Source organism: Enhydra lutris, unplaced genomic scaffold, assembly GCF_002288905.1.
Source record: "Enhydra lutris kenyoni isolate GAN:26980312 unplaced genomic scaffold, ASM228890v2 scaffoldscaffold47, whole genome shotgun sequence".
NCBI classification, from domain to species: Eukaryota; Metazoa; Chordata; class Mammalia; order Carnivora; family Mustelidae; genus Enhydra; species Enhydra lutris.
Window position 1 is genome coordinate 8,718,982 of NW_019154131.1, and position 17,168 is coordinate 8,736,149.

Genomic DNA, 17,168 nt, shown 5'->3' on the forward strand with positions numbered 1-17,168 from the left:
AAGAAGAAAGATGAATTCTGATTAATAATACGTACTGTTTTCTGAGTATGCATTATGTGCTAGGTCCACCTTCCATGAGAAGCACTTTAACACATAACAGACCATGAAATAGAAAACTTTGTGAAAAAATAATTTGAGCTAAGTCTTGAAGAATGAGTAACCCGGGGACATGTCTGAGGAGAAGGTAAGTATAAATAGAAACATGAAGGCCAGCATGTGCCAATCACATTTGGAAAATTATGAAGTGAGCAATAGGCCCAGGCTTCATCAGGCTTCATCAGAATAAAACTCAGGAGTCATGGGAAAATTTGGGGCTGGGTTGTAGATGCGTCGAATCCTAAGCAAGGAATAGACTTATTTTTCTAGCGGATGGAAAGCCTGAGACACATCTGAGCAGCAAGTGGCATGTTTGAACGACTGGTCTGGGTATTGCCAGAGATACATGTAGGTCAAAGACACACACTGGAAAGTAAAAATCAGGACTTTAAAAAAATGAGTACTTTTCTCACTTTTAGGGCTCTTGAATGTGTCTAGCAGTTTTCTTCAAATTCTCCCCAAAAGTGTTTTACTCCTCCTTCATTTCCTCCTCAACGAAGCCTTGTTTTCCTGAAACATTCACATCTGACACATCTTAACACTAGTTTTTCAGGTAATTTATCTTAAATGTTAACAGAATACAGTATTAGCAGTGTTTATCTATTTTTTTATAAAAGCTGAAAATATTTTAACCCCCTTTGTGAGTTAAATATTTGGAGATGAGGGAACCCATTTTATAAAGCACCAGAGAGGCATGGCCGGATAAACAGCAGGAGGACTCTCTCATTCAGAAAGACGGACACTCTGCCAGAGCTAAAGGCAGGTCTGGGTCAGTGGGCAACCGTACGGCACCTGGCAATCTGCACTCCTAGTCCAGATAAAAAGACAGAAAGAAAGGAGAGACCCTGAGATAAGCCAGAGGTGTGTCTCAGTCAAAGCCTGGGCACGTGACAACAACGACAAATGCAAGGCAGGCCATACTGGGAAACGTACAGCGTGTTTTATCTGGCGTTAGGTGAGACATGGTATTTTGGACGGAATTCTGTACTGTCCTTGGATAGGGAACTAACAAAGACAAGCAGATAAACAGACTAGACAATAAAGACCAAGGACGAGGACAAGAACAAGAACAACAGGTTCTATACACAAATGATATGGAACATAAAGGAAGTAGGGTTTTGAATCAAGGTAAGACCGGTACCCGAGATGACCACTTTGATCTCCAGATTGCAGAATAAAAGTAAATTCTTAACCTTCTAATTTCTGCTCAGGGTACCCTGTGGGGAACAGGGCTAGATCTCTGCCAGTGACTGTATAACATGGCCCAAGGGAGGAGGGCAGTTCAAGGAAGGAAGGTTCTTCCATTAACAGACCAGTCTGGATACAGACAGTCTAGCCATTGGCTAGAGCAGTGGTAAAATATGCCCCTAGTCCTAGCCTCAACCTTCTTCATTCCTAACTATCCCCAAGTAAAATTGTGAAACACCAGCCACTGGGGAGTTGGAGATAGCCTCTGTGCACGGGGACCTTAAAGTTGGGTGGGAAACAGAAGTGACATAAACTTTATTGTCCTGCCTCTTAGAGGACTTTCCACTTGGTAATGAAATGCACCCACCTCCTTAACCAAAGGGAGAAAGACTTTTTTCCCTCCATGTCACCAAACTCACCCAAGTCATCCAATGCTGCCTCCATCAGTGGAGGGACTCTCAGTGACTAGTTCTGGCACATGGTGGGTTGTCCACAGGTGATCGGGTGGGGAAGGGGACAGAGTCAGGGACTACTGGTCAACTGCATGTAAGTTGGCAACCAGGGTTCGTCACTCAAGGGCAATTGGGCACTTCGTCTCAACCTCACAGTTTTCTGGTCCTTATGCTGGAGGTTTCTTCCTCTCCCCACACACCTCCCACTTCAGCTCTTCCTTCCTCTTATTCTAGCCTGATAGAGCTTTGTGGAGTGAAAATATTGTGTGGTAGGCACCCAAACATTCTCCTCTAACATTTTTGCCAGCAGCTACTCGGGGACTCTGCTTATGTTACAGTGTGGTCTGAGGAAGGGAAAAATGGCTTTTTGCTTAGGAGAGAGAGGAAGGGTGGTAAAGGGGGAAGTGGGAGGAGGGATAAGCAATGTATAGGGAAACACACATACTTACAGTTCCAGATAGAATCCCCTCACAGGCCTGTACATTGATCTACACATACTCACATACCCTGCCTTGCCTTCCCTACAGTCTCCCAAATAGGGAGTTGGTTTTTTTTTTAAGATTTTTATTTATTTATTTGACAGACAGAGATGACAAGCAGGCAGAGAGGCAGACAGAGAGAGGGGGGGAGCAGGCTCTCTGCTGAGCAGAGAGCCTGATGCGAGGCTCGATCCCAGGACCCTGGGATCATGACCTGAGCTGAAGGCAGAGGCCTCAACCCACTGAGCCACCTAGGCGCCAGAGATATTTTATTTTTGCTTGCTATCACTTGTTTATGTGCTCAAACCAGGCAAGGAGATGATTTTACCATGAAAAGTGGTCAAAATCAGAGATTCAATATATTTCCTAGGGGCTACTCTGTGCTGCCCTCCATGATAGTCAAGGAGTGCATGGAACTTTGGGTGGGGTTGTGCAAAGGTGCTAGATCAAGCTGGCATGCTGGCAGGCTCAAGTGGTCATTCCAGCTGGAAGGTGGAGGAAAGAAATGGGAAATTGTGGTTTACCTATTGATCATGCCTTTATGAAAACCAGCTTTAGATTTCAAGTCTACCATAAAATTTGTATATGGAATTTGACTAGGGCCAACAAGAAAGACAAAGAAATTGGGGTGCCTGGGCTTCTCATTTGGTGAAGCATCTAACCCTTGATTTCAGTTCATGTCATGATCTCAGGCTGATGAGATGGAGCCCCTCGTGGGGCTCCCCAGTCAGGGCAGAGTCTGCTTGAGATTCTCTCCCTCTCCCCTGCTTGCATGTGTGCTCTTTAAAATAAATAAATCTTGAAGGAAAGAGGAAGGAAAGGAAGGAAAGGAAGGAAAGGAAGGAAGGAAGGAAGGAAGGAAGGAAGGAAGGAAGGAAGGAAAGGAGGAAGGGAGGAGAAGGAAAGGAGGGAGGGAGAGGGAAAAGAAAAAAAAAGAAGAGGAAAGGAAGGAAGGAAGGAAAGATGGAAGAGAGCGAGCCAAAGAGATTAGAAAGTTGATAAATAAGCTATGGGTAGAAAAGGCTTAGTTATCAGGGATGTCATGTTTAGTGATAGAATACTAAAGGAAAATAAAACTCCATGAAACTATCTAACTCACTCAACTTGCATGGGTTTTGTTTGATTTATATTTGTCAAGAAGGGTTTGCAAGTATCTCTTCTAGATGAAATGTTAGTGAAATTCTGAGAATTTCTATGGTCTTTAGCCTTTGTAGTCCCCTTGATTGTTAACAATCAGAGTGTCCCTTGCCTCTGAGCCCAGCCTTAGGCAACGAGCTCTCAGTCCATGCATCTAAACCGGGGTCTTTAATGTTGTAAGGCTTGCCATCACCGCTCTCTTCCACTTTTATTGATCCAAACCAAAGACCACACCCTTTCATTTCCAGAAACTTAGTTCCTACTTATTTCTCTGAGAGAGGCAAGGAATCGTTCTTCCTACAGTCTTGAACTAGAGTAATGATAACAATGTCCATATTGCAAGGTACATTCTCTAACAGGATATGAAGAATGCATGAATATCATTCACTAAAGGGAGAGTTGTTTGGTGTGTGGAGAAGGGAAAGCTGCGAAAGATCTCACAGAGGATGTCTTTACAGCCACTGAGCCTCTACCAATCATCTGTTTCTAGATAACATTCACTGTCTAGAGACTTCATGAAGAATACAGGTGAAAAAAAAAATTTCCTGGACCAAAGACTACTCTGGTTATCAACTCTTACCTTATTTATCAAATATACAATCTGCTCTAGCCCTGTGTGTTCAGTTTTTGTTAGTACGTTTGTTTGATTATACTTCTAGCCAAATCTACACTAGAAAACTATTGGGGGGACTGAGACACTTACTTAGCAATTTAATCCAGAAAACTAATTTCTTCTGAAATATCTAGATTTTGGCTTTATTTCATTTCTCCTCTCATGCCATCTGTCATGATGCTTCTCATGACTTTGGGTGGCTCACAAGATAAAGGAGGGAGGAAATAACTTTTTCCTTGCATGATATCAAGTGCCATTGGAATTGGCTATTCTGATTATCATGAATATTACCTAAAGTAAATGTCAAGGAGATTAAGAAGGCCTAAGTACTAATTTTTATGAAGATATATTATTTGTCCAGAACATGGGGCACCCATTTTGATATGTTGTTTAAAATAGGTTTGATTAAATAAGATACACATAATACTTTTTTTAAAAAAATATATTTATTTGTCAGAGAGTGAGAGAGAGAGAGAATGAGAGAGAGAGAAGACACAAGCAGGTAGAGTGGCAGGCGGAGGAAGAGAGAGAAGCAGGCTCCCTGAAGAGCAGAGAGCCCGATGCAAGACTCGATTCCAGGACCGTGGGATCATGACCTGAGCCGACGGCGGCGGCTTAACCAACTGAACCACTCTTTTCTGTGATAAAGATTATCTTAGTGAGCTACTCCAGTTGATTAAGAAGAATTCAAATTCCAGAAAGATTTAAACCATGTTTCTAGCCAGATACCATCCCTTCCCCTCGTAAGCATCCACTGGACCTAAGTTTTGCCAATATCTACAGAAACAATCAGCAGTTACAACCTGCCCTTCATGCCCTTGAGACCGTGAGCATTTTTTCTATTTCCTCAGAGAGTGAAAAACATCCATGACTTCTCACCATTCTCTTAGTCTCACTTCCCCAAAGCTAAACAAACCCTTTTAAAAGAAGGGGAAGAGACAGAAGCTGAAAGCCAACAATGTCCGCCATTGACATTATTCTTGGTTTGTTTTTCTTTGATCTGTCCAAGTCTGTCCCAAAATGATTATATCATTCACTATTTATAATCACTAAACACTTATGAAGCTCTTGGTAATTATATGCAATTATATGCAATTTGTGAGATTTTGTAAACTCTGCTTTTTGTCCTCAAATTAGAATTAGAATTGACCCTGCTCTATTATTTTCCATGGACCCTGAGGAAGCCCCTACTTATCCTTTACATACAATGATAGAAATTTTATCAGAATAGTCTTGGGGCTAATGATCTTCCCCTTTCCTCGGAACTTTTTCCTTTCTAAAGAAATAACGCTTTCCTTCTTCCTCCCATCCCTCTGCTTCTCCCTTACTTCTCTCTCCCTTGCTGAGAACTGCTGAGCTATTATTATTTTCAATATGGTAACAGAGTCCATAATGTAGACAAAATAAAGGAACAAAGTACAATACTTTCCTATAAAATGTGAATGTCTGAGACACAGTGAGGATTTTTTTAAAAAGTGGTGGAAATATCATACTTGGGAATGGATATGGGTTTGTTCTTCAGTGAATCAATGGTGAATATTTTTTAAAAAGTCATGTACTGCAGGGGCGCCTAGGTGGCTCATTCAGTAAAGCATCCGACTCTTTGTTTTGGTTTGAGTCATGATCACATGGGTTGTGGGATGGGATAGAACCCACATCCAGTTCCTCACTCAGCAGGGAGTCTGACTGAAATGTTCTCTCCTTCTCCCCCTGCCCCCATGCTCACTTGCTCCCATACACATTCTCTGTCTCCAAAAATAAATATCTAAAAAATTATGTACTGCAAAATAAAAAATATAGGCCACCTCATACACTGGAAAAAAGGGATATATGTGATTTATTAATAAAGCACTTTGTCAGTAGGAATGTTTCATTTCTAGGACTATATAATAGGAAAATGACAGCATAGACAGCATTGGTCAATTTGATAACTTTTTAATCAAAACACCTATAAATGTATGGTTTAAGGTAATGTATAACAATGGTCTATGTTTTAAAACTTTAAAGACTTCCATATTCATTACATATTTTTGACTTTCAAAAACTTGGATGGAAATATTATTCCTATGAAGAAATACATTAAGAGAAACTAAGTATCTGGCTAGTAAAAAATTTATGGATCCAATCCCACTTTTTCCTCTTTTGAATTTTGGAACATTTTTCACAATCCCATTCAAATTCTTTAGTGACTAAATCTCCATTCTCTCCGGTATCCAGAATCCCCATATAGAAAGTTGTTACTTTTATTTCTTTTTTCTTTTTTTCATGTGGAAGATGAAAAATAGAGATGCTCTTCAGGAGTAAAATTGTGTTAAGTATGTCACCAAAAAAGAAAAAAAATGTACAGTCATAGAGGAAAACTCACAAAAGCCTTGCACACTCTACTACTTGACATCACAACTTCACATGGGCACGTCTATCTGCCATTGATCACTTCTGCACAGGTGGTTGTAAACACTGTATTCTTTGGGATCTCAATGCTAAATCATGTTTAAGGGCAATTCTTGGCCCTGCACAGTGTCCAATGTTGAGAAAACTGAAAAGTATGGTTTCTTTTACAAGTACTCATAAACTATTTCATTAGCAAGTGGGTATTGAGAATGTTTATAAGCTTACCCCATCCAATGTACAAACTTAGGAATGACCAGTCTGCTCTCTGGTTCAAAAAACCACCACTCTTTGTCGCATCCAAGGGAAAATGTGCTGCAGTATCCCAAGTAGACATTTTTATTTTCCCAATCCTCACCTAATCTTAAACAGTATGAACTTTCATACAGCTTGAAGCTTATCGTCAAATGTGATCATCACTTGGGAGAAGTTCTGCTTAAAAGCAAATCCCCTTTTGTTGACTCCTTAGAAATTAAAATATTAAAAATTTAAAAAGAACTTAATCATTTGTAGTACATGCAATTCCCCACTTACATTTCCACAACTGATTTAGTATCAGTCACTTGAGAAATAAGGTCTAATACAGAAGAAAGGACATCCTAACCTCACCGACATGGCAGACATCGGACCTCACTGACTTCTTTCTAGAAGACTGTTCAGTCTCTCAAATTAACTTAAGATTTTGCTTATTTGAGGGAGAGAGAGAGAACACAAGTGGGGGAAGGAGAGGGACATGCAGACTCCATGCTGAGCCCCCCACTGGGGCTCGATCTCATGGCCCTGAGATCAAGACCTGAGCCAAAATCAAGAGTCTGACGCTCAGCCGTCAGAGCCACACAGCCCCATATTCCTCCATATTAACTTCTGCTTTGTTCCCTCCCTTCTGAAAAGAAACTGCATGTAAAAAGGAGGATGAATGTAAAATTTATCTATCCCGACTAATTTAACGCAAAGGACTGAGGAAGATAGATTATGTGAGTGATGGATAGTGTATAATTTTCCATTTACTTTTAAAACTAGATACTTGTCTTATTATGCAAGTGATGTGGCTAGATCAATAGAACTTCCCACTGGGTTTAAGTCCTTCCTGCCCCAAATACATCTTTAAATATGAAGGTACGGCACATCCACCTCACTGATCAGTGAGAGTCTGCCGTTCTCAGTTCTCCTGAATTGTTTTTGCTTTTGCTTCCCATTCTAGCAGAAATTATGAGGAACTGACTAGAATGAGCAAGTAAGGGGCACTTCCCAAGAGTATTTTTAAGTCAGAATATAAATGAATACTAGTGACAGTGCACTCCAGATGACCCCACGATCTCACCATGGATATCATCATTGCCCTTGGGGTCACAGACTCTACCATTTATCAGGTGCCATCGTGTGCAGACACTTCATCTCATTTGATACTTAAGGAACTGTGAAGAAGATGTTATTATACCCATTTTACAGACAAGGAGGCAGAGGCTCAGAGAGGTCAGCTGCCTGCCTGTTGGCAGTCCCGCCAGGGTATGGATCCAGAACTTGGGAGTCAGAGGTCCATACTCTACACTCCATTTCAGAGAAATCTAGAGTTCCTTCAGCATAAGATATTTATCGGCTCTGACTTACATTCATGCAAGGCAAAGTGGGTGCTGGGACATTGAGGACTTCATTACATAAATACCCGTAATGTACGGAGAGGAAAAACTTTAGAATCAACAACCAAATAGAAGGAGTAAGATCCAAGGACTTAGAAGTTAAGGTAGATGGGATGTAAATAATCCTGTTTGTTATCTAAATGGCAATAAAATCACAAATATACATTTTAAATGTACAGTTCATTTACTAACTCTGAGATTAAAAGATAAAGAAATTATATGCTCCTTAAACTAAAAAACCCACTTCTTTTCTCCCCACCCCCCACACTTTTTCTTACAAGTGGGCCAGCATCCTTTATCACACAGTTAACGCCTAGCTCCAGATCTCCTATTTTGGTGGGAACTATGTTGGAGAAAGAACAGTTTGTCCTTTTATTTTTTAAAATGTGGGTAAGAGAAATATAAGAGAAGTAATAGTTGTGTATAACAAATCTCATGAAGGCATTTAAAAAAATTCTGAAGCTGCAACTAGAAGATGCTGGTTGTCTGTTTAACTGCACAGGTATCCAATGGCCACAACCTGAAGTTCATGAGAACTCACATTCCTTAAATTAAGAGAACTCACGATAAATTCTAAAATGTTCAGTGACATCACTGAAATACCTGTAGCAAAACAAATTGTCTCTATAATTCACTATACTGACATACTTCCCAGAGTAGCTGCTTCTTAAAACACTGAACAAGTTTCTAAATATCTGAGTGATAACTGGCCAACTAGTTTGTACCTATAATGAGAAATCAATTAAACTTTTCTAGGATTCAATTAGTAAATTTATCTTTTTAAGTGATGTGTAGCCAGTAAAATGTAAACTTAAATTTAAGTACAGGTTCAAGAGCAATCTTTTTCTTATGGTGCTGACATCTATTTTAATGTTCACAGAAAGGACAAAAGACCATGACTGTAGTAATGACATTTTTAAAATTAGGTAAATATTTAATCATTTCACTTAACTTAGAGAATTGCATTTTTCCCTTAAAAAAATAAGTATGTCAGGCTGTGTTTTTTACGTATTGTGTTGCCTCACTCAAACTTGTCTGGAGCCAGTGAATGAACATATTTCATATTCAGTGGAGAGATTTTTATCAGTACACTTAAAGGCAGCAGGGTGCCTGATTAGCTATGCCTGCCATCTGCATAGCCCTCCAGGTGCAAGAGGCATTAGCTTTATTTAATATTACCACAACATTAATTTTACTCCATTAATTTATGTCATTTGTCCTTTATCTCAAACTCAGATTGCCAAAACAAAAGCAGTAGAGGTGATGACCCAATTCCGGTTTTAGATAAAGGCTTATAAACAAAATCTTAACCTCATTAGCAAGAATATTCTTAAGAACAGGAATTGACTGTCTTGCTTTCACATTTTAATAAAGGAGCCTGTAAACAAAACCTTCCTGACTTTGGTATCATCGAGCTTTCCCAAAGAGGGAGTATCTTCCGAGATCACTGTTGCAGGCGGCAATAACAAGGCACTAGAAAATACTACATCACATAATGAAAAGGTGTTTTCTTTCAGTTGCTTTAAGTAAAGAGTTACCTGCTGAGTCATTACTACCATTTTAACATTTACTTCTCCCTTTCTAGCAAAGCGAGCAGGCCTTCTGACCCTTGGTAGGTAAGAGTATCCTGATGGAATTTAATAAAGTGGGTTTTGCTTGTAGTTACTTTATACTTATGGAAAATTATGTTAGTTTTCCATTTAAAGTACTGAGATACAATTTCTCTTGTAACCACATTTAAGTTAAAATTAGTCTATATTTACAGAAAGATATTTTGTAATCATACTGTTAATTACTAAATATTATACAAGTTAATACAAGGATATGGAAAACATGGATTGTATGACAACTGGAATTTTGGTATAAACTGATTTACACCCACCCACTTTAGAGGAAAAAGACAGTATTACACAAAAATGAGAGGTGAAAGCTATTAAAGAAAGCTATGGAATCTATATTACTGTCTACCAGAATAGAACACACATGCACAACTATTACCATTTCTTGATAGATTATCCTGTGCATGGTACCAATGCTTAATATAGAGTTACCTCCCTGGATTTTCCAAACCAAGGTAAATCCATATGTCTTACCGAATGGAATAAAGTGCCGTTGGGTTAATGAAGTTCAGAGGAGTGGAACTTTGTGAAATATTTCAAGGTAGATTCAGGGAAAAAAATCATTATTTCTAATACATCAGTAAGAAAAGAAATGAGAGAAAAAGTATGTTTTCCAACGACAAGTGTGCTGTTTCTGAAAATATGTACCCATGCAAAGAGGAGGAGGGCAGGGGAGGGAAGGAGAAAGGATCTCAAAGTATTCCCAAGGGACACAACCCTCTGAAAAAATGCCCAGTGTTGCATGAACAAGTTGAATCTCCTCCTAGAAACCACCCAAAGCAGTCTTTTGATGGTAGTACTTTCAGAATCCTCAAGAAACATTTTTAGTGAGGGAATTCTGAGATCACGGCCATAGATTTGCCTCCTTTTGACAGAATTCTTTCTAAGAGCCCACTATTGAACTTTCAGTACTTCCCCATTAAGTAAAATTCTTAGATAATACAATTTTTTCTAATTCACATCAAAATGAACCATATGGACAAACCACCCATAATCTGAAGGGAAAAAGTAGCCAGATATCAAGTATACAAAAGTCACTTTTAAAACATTTGCTCTGCCTAGTTTTCATGCTCTTGATTTAGGAATTTTCTTGCCACTCACAATTTATTTCTATTTGAGGGGACAGAGGCCAATCCCGTCTTACAAATAACTCTCTTTTGAAAAGGTTAAAGTTAAACCTTAATTCCTAGTAGACAAAATTGAGGAACATCTTTGCATAAATCAAGTGCATTCCAGAACACTTGTCACGGACATGAAACAACAAACCAGGGCTGCTGGAAGCAGGTGATGATAGTTTGGACATTCCAACACCTAGACCGGGGGAAGAAAAAAAAAAAAAGTCTCTTTAGCCCTGTTTCCCTGCAGGCATCCTTTCAACCTCTCTACTCATGAAGAAAGACCATAAATCAGCGTGCACCATCTTCAGACAAGCAGACAGCTGACCAGATCTAGGGCAACATGGGACTGGTCCCCTCAGGGCAAGGAATAGGGGTCCTTGGCTTCACCAAACCTATCACACTCGCTTAACACTATGCCCAAAAAACAAAACAAAAACTCGTCCCTTTTCTTGTCTCATCTTTCCACGAATGTTCATGTTTTCATGCTTCCTGCTCCATCCTTGTTCTGATGTGCGGAGCCTACTGACGTGTGACATCGCACCATGAGGAAATCCGCAGCTACACACGAGTTGGTGCTGAAATGAAACACCTGATTATTATTGTTCTCCTTAGTGTGATCGTCATCACTGTCCTCTGGGAGGGATCGCAAAGAACACGAGAAATGTGTAGCATTCACCAGTGTGATTTAATCACATGAAGCATTATATGGCACCTACAATGGGCAATTCACTGTCTTGAATTGTGCATCACAATGACTGTAAGGTTCAAGTCCTCAAACCCTTTGCGCAAACACTTTCTTCCACAGAGAACTTCTGTATCTACACAAAATAATCAAATACAGGAAGCATAAGCCTTTGTCACGTCTCACCAATGCTGGTGAATCTATATATTCCTCTCAATCTTTCCCTTCCTTCCTCCCTCCTCTTTCCTGTGCTGACTTTGTTAATTAGTAGCAATGCAGGGGGTAAGCTTTTCCTCAGCGTTTTTATATCCCTACAATGGCTTGCCCAGTTTCTTTTTTTGCATTTAGCATGAAGGCTGCAGCTAGCCAACTAAAACAATATTAATACCATGAAATGAATCACAACCTAGCCTTTAATCATTTGCAGGCTCAACACACATGTACAGCTCTTCTCCTGTCAGCCAGGTACAAGGATGGTAGCCATGAATATAAAAACATTTGAGACACTGTTACTAGTGTTCCCAGGCCTCCGTAACAATACCACAAATTGGGTTGATAACAACAGATATTTATTCTTTCACGGATCTAGAGGCCACAAATCTGAAATCAAGGTGTCAGTAGGGCCAGACTCCCTGGGAAGACTCTAGGGAAAAATCTTCCTGACTTCTTCTAGTTTCTGGTAGCCCCCAAGGTGGTCTTTGGTTTGATTTTTTGCCCCAGCTTTACAGGGCCTTCCTCCCCTATGTCTCTGTGTCTCCCTCTATGTCTCTGTGTCTCAATACAGCCTTAAGGATTTAGGGCTCAGCATGATCTCATCTTAACTAATTATATCTGCAAAGCCCCTATTTCCAAATGAGATCACATTCTGCGGTTCCTTGTGGCTGTGAGTTTTGGGGAGGTGCTTCTCAGACAAGTATACACACTTACCTGGAACTGTTCTCCTTGGGGTTCCCCCACATATTTACTCCAACTTTAATTTGGTTGGTTAAGCCACTCAGCTCACTCTACCATGGAGTGTTGAGGAGAATACTTCCTGAATTGTTAGAATGCGTGGGCCTATCCATTCTGTGTAAGAATCACAGAAGGCTTCTATTTTAGAACCGGATGCAAGCTTTGAGATAAGATGACCTATCGTTTTATAGATGAGTGAATCAGACGGAATGCACACATTCATTGGCTAGTGAGGGGCAAAACTAGCAGAACAATGTTCCCTAATTCCTGGCTCAGGTTCAAATCAGATGTTTTGTGTCTATTAACATAATAACTTCATTACTTTTTCTCTCTGAACTAGCTTTAGCTCGACCACCCCCAAGAACAATTCACAATGTTACTGCATTAATACAGCACCTTTGGAAAACCAGATAGAGACAGGACACTTCAGTATTAGGAAAACGTCTGGATGTAAGAAACATCCAGTTTTTCATCATGGCGTCCAAAGTTCTGATTGTAACTATGGACACCATGTGTTCAGTTAGACAGGATAAAAACCAATTTTAAATTGTAAATCTTGAACAATATAATGGAACTTTTTCCCAGTAAAAAGAACAAACAAAAAAATATGCCTGTTTCTTTATTTTTGCACCATGAAACTTGTTATTTATTCACTTCAGTCCTCCATTTACACAAAAGTGCTATAATAAAATATCTGTACACTACTTCTGTTACAAATATAGATAATATTTAAAGTGACTTTATATATTCTAATGTAGGAGTTTCACGCTCTAAAATGGGAATGAACACATGATAATTCCTCACCAGTTGTCTCAATAAACAGCTCCATCTGTTTCCCTTAGTCTTAAACTATTGTATTATAAGATGTTAATATAAGGCAATGAAATGAAGTTATGTTAATCCCCTTAATTTTTCTATCAATTTACTAATGGCACACAACCAAAATAATTACTAACACGTTGCTTTTTTCTCTGTCATTAAGATTAATAGTAACTGAAGATCAATTGCACGGCGTTTAAGTGTTGCATCGGTTTAAACCAGCATTAAGGATTCTGAGAGACTTCCATGTTCCTCCATGGCTAGCACGGCTGCTTTCTAGAGAAACTACAGTCAGTAGTGGGTGGCATCACCATCTTAGTTACAGAAACATGGAAATATTTTATAACAGGTCAAAAATAAAAATGAACATCGAGATTTGCATCAGCTGTGTTCTTTATCAACTTAGGACACTTTCATATAATTGTTATTTACTCAATCTTAGGAACCTACTTTAGGAAGAAAATACATATGTGTATATTAAAGGTAGGAGATGCAATGTTTTATAATAGTCAAATACTGTAAATACTGAGAGTATTTTTTAGGATTTCTATTAGAGATAACTGTTTTCTAGTTAGAAATGGGGAGAGGAGTTACTGATAAAATGAAGTATTTTTTAAATAAAATTTGAGATTTTCTTCTTTATTTTATATTTTCATTCTCACCCTAATTTACTAAAGCCATTTCTCTTACGTTCAGTTTGGAATTATTTTCTTCTTTCTCAATAAACACATGTTCTCTATGAACACATGTTCAGCACATCGTAAATTCTGCACATGTGACTGCTGAATGTCAGACATCTTTACAGAGGACAGGGCTTACCTACACACACAGTCCTTCCCTTTGAGTTTATGTTCACAAAATCCAAGGAGAAAGGAAAAATGCTAGGTTGCAAGAAAATCATTTCCACATGAGAAAAACAAACTTAAGTGGTACTTCCCCCCACTCCAAGAGTTCTGAAGAGCCTGAAGAAGATGGCACAGGGAAAGTCATCCACGAGATCAGTTCCGTTCCCTTCACAGTGTGGGACGGAGCAGGGGGTCAATAAATTCAGGAGAGAACCATCAAAGTGACAGTTCCCTTCGTCCGCTTAAGGATGGCCACAGCTTCTTCGTGAGTCACCCCTTCCAGACTCTGCCCATTGACAGCAATGATCTGATCACCCCTTTTGAGACGCCCATCTTCCGAGGCTGCTCCCTGCAATTATAAAGTAGGCTTGTTTGCTTCTCAAAAAATGCTGCCTCGCAGCTACACAACAGAAAAAGATCGAAACAAGAATGCAAATTGCTCTACAAGTACACACACATGCCCTCGGTGCTCCCCGGGTCCTCCACGGACATAAGCAATGATGAACAGACACAAAGGAGCTCTTGCTCCTAAATGGTTTTACCACCAAGATTCCAACTGCAGAGAGAATCCAGCAATCAACAGATTAGTTGGATGGTTTTTTGGCCATTCGGCACAGCAGTTGGTGGGAACTCAAATTAATAAAGAATATTTGGGAATTTGCCTAGGAAGAATGATTTCATAGGATCCAGAGTTTTTTTTTTTTTTTTTTTATCCTGTAAAGAAGGTCTACAGAAGACGACAAAGGACTGGACAGGAACAAAAGCAGGTTTATAGGACATGGGCATGAGGCCATGGAACCCGAAGGTATGCAGAAACATGAAGGTCACACACACGTTGACAAGGGCAGGGTAGAACGCGAGTCCTAAAAAGTCTAACTGTAATTCTTTCTGCGGCTTGAAGAGGCTGCTCGAGCTGCTTGTTCTTTACTTTCCCAGGGTGTGTGGAGTCTTCGTATTTCTTATGGGCCTTAAAATGATTCAGATTAAACACAGACATTGCTGTGTGAAAAAGAATCCCATCTTAAGGCATGCTTATAGTAGGCAATTATGCAATTAAATATAAGATTAAAAATATGGAAAAGTTAATGAGGAATCCATAATGATGAAATTCTTAAAATATGTTCTAACTAGCATGCCTTAAATAAATTGTTCCAAGGCTGAGGAAACGGACTGCATGACTCTTCTATTCACTGACAAATGCTGTTTGTATTTTTGGACATACCAATGGCTTTTAAAAAATCTCTTAAATTAAGCCTATAACTAGGTTGCTGTAGATACAGCAATTTAAGTTGGTTAAAAATAATAATTCTTTTTCAAAATAATGGAATAAAACCTCCACAGGTAGGCACTTTAAAGGATGACAGCGCTAATCTAAAGCCCTGGATCAAACTGTTTAATAGGTCAGCCGTAAGGTTTGTTTGCTCCTTTGCACTGTAAAATCATGAGGTTCCAGATTTTCTCCTGCAGGAAATTATGTCCAATTTTGGAGCTCCTGAAAAAATGTCTTAAGAACATATTAACAATAATTATATGGGTTTGAATTATTTTAATGGCTTCCCCAATGTTGCAATAAATTTATTCTTATTCTAAACATGCTTAAAATAGCTTACTATATCATTACAACTAAATGCAATTTTTAAAAAAAACTGAATTCCCTAATTGCAAATAGCAGATTTACTGCAGGTGACAGAGCTTCTGGATACTCTGCAATTTTTTCAGTTGTGATTTTTCTATTTTATTCAATAAAATTAAATGAAGATAAATGCTCTATTAGTTATTTAACCTATGTACCTATTTTACATACTTTTCTGTGTCTGTTCTATATTACCAAACCAAAAAAACACAAAGGAAAAGAAATGCCAGCCCTCTATAGCATACATATTTAAAATATCTCATTTTCAAAAGACATTCAGTCATAGGCAACCTGTTTTCAAAGGACAAAAAAATCAGGCATTACTGTTGAACTAAAGTTCATTAATATTTTTATTACATATTGTCAAGTGTTCCCATGGAATTTCAATTTGAGCCTATTTTCCTTTAAACATAACTAAACCTCAAATTGAACAAAAATATTTAATGACTTGTTCCTGAAGGGAGTTCCAAAAGAAAATGATCAACTGTTAACCATTTGGCATTACCTCAGGCCATAAACTAATAAGCCAGCTGCTGACCACTATTAATGAATGTTTGGGGGGACAGGGGTGGTTAAAATGTGCAAGCTTACCTTCGCAAACACCGTTTTAACATAAATGGGTAAGTCTCCATGAGGGCTTCCAAATCCTCCTACTATGCTGAAGCCTAAGCCATCTGGTCCTCGGTCTAGTGTAATAGATTTACACTGAGGAGGTCTACAGTAAAGGGAAGAAAGAAAAAAGAGGTTTTCGATTTTTAAATTCATACCTGTAAGTTACGGATGATCTGACATCCACCTAGAACCAATACAAATCTCAGTGCTACTGACAGTGAGTATATCATGGGTATTTTGGGGATGCCTGCCCTGTCCATGCATGCTGTGATCAGTATTTTAAATTTACATAATCCAACAAAATCCTATTTAACACCCTACATCTATTACTCATTTACAGTTCCCCTAAACTAACATGTTCACAACACGGTCTCATTGCAGGCATGCACATTCTTTCCCCAGGTTCCTTAAAGGAAGAAGGTTACAGCACAGAGCTCTAACAATGGAGTAAGTCAGAAACATCAGGACTCCCAAGCTCAGAGAGAAACAGCCATTACTAGCAATGCCTGCATCACATTATTTAAAAATTCTCAAATGTTCCTCTCTTCCCCTCTCTTTATGGTTCAACTCTTTTTTGTATGCGCATGCTGGGGAACTGTGAATTTTTTAATCAAAAGGATGATTTAGTAAATGGGTTGGTAATGTTGGAATTTCTAAAGGGCAGAAGGTTTCAAAAGGTTCCTTCCATGTCACACAGGGTAGTGATGTCAATACGAAAATGGTCCCCAAAGAACGCAGAGCCAAAACCGTGGGAAGGGTAGTGGCATGCTATCTGTCTCTACATGATAAACTAAATCCATGCCACAATTATTTAACAGTTTAGAAACACTTGGTTTTCGTATCTCAAACTTCATCTCCTGTGTTTTCACCTTTATGTGAATGGTAGGGACACAGAAACC

General features: G+C 39.0%; 1 protein-coding gene across 1 annotated transcript in view; it reads right to left on the bottom strand.

The window, feature by feature from the left end:
- Window positions 1-12,978: 12,978 nt before the first annotated feature.
- The window catches only part of LOC111156614 (multiple PDZ domain crumbs cell polarity complex component), a 137,234-nt gene continuing 133,044 nt past the window's right edge, over window positions 12,979-17,168 (bottom strand). The window contains exons 46-47 of the mRNA XM_022517608.1: window positions 16,249-16,372; window positions 12,979-14,373 (exon numbers count right to left, since the gene is read on the bottom strand). Of these exons, the coding sequence (XP_022373316.1) occupies window positions 14,227-14,373; window positions 16,249-16,372 (271 nt within the window). The 3' untranslated portion in view covers window positions 12,979-14,226. The remainder of the gene's footprint in view (window positions 14,374-16,248; window positions 16,373-17,168) is intronic.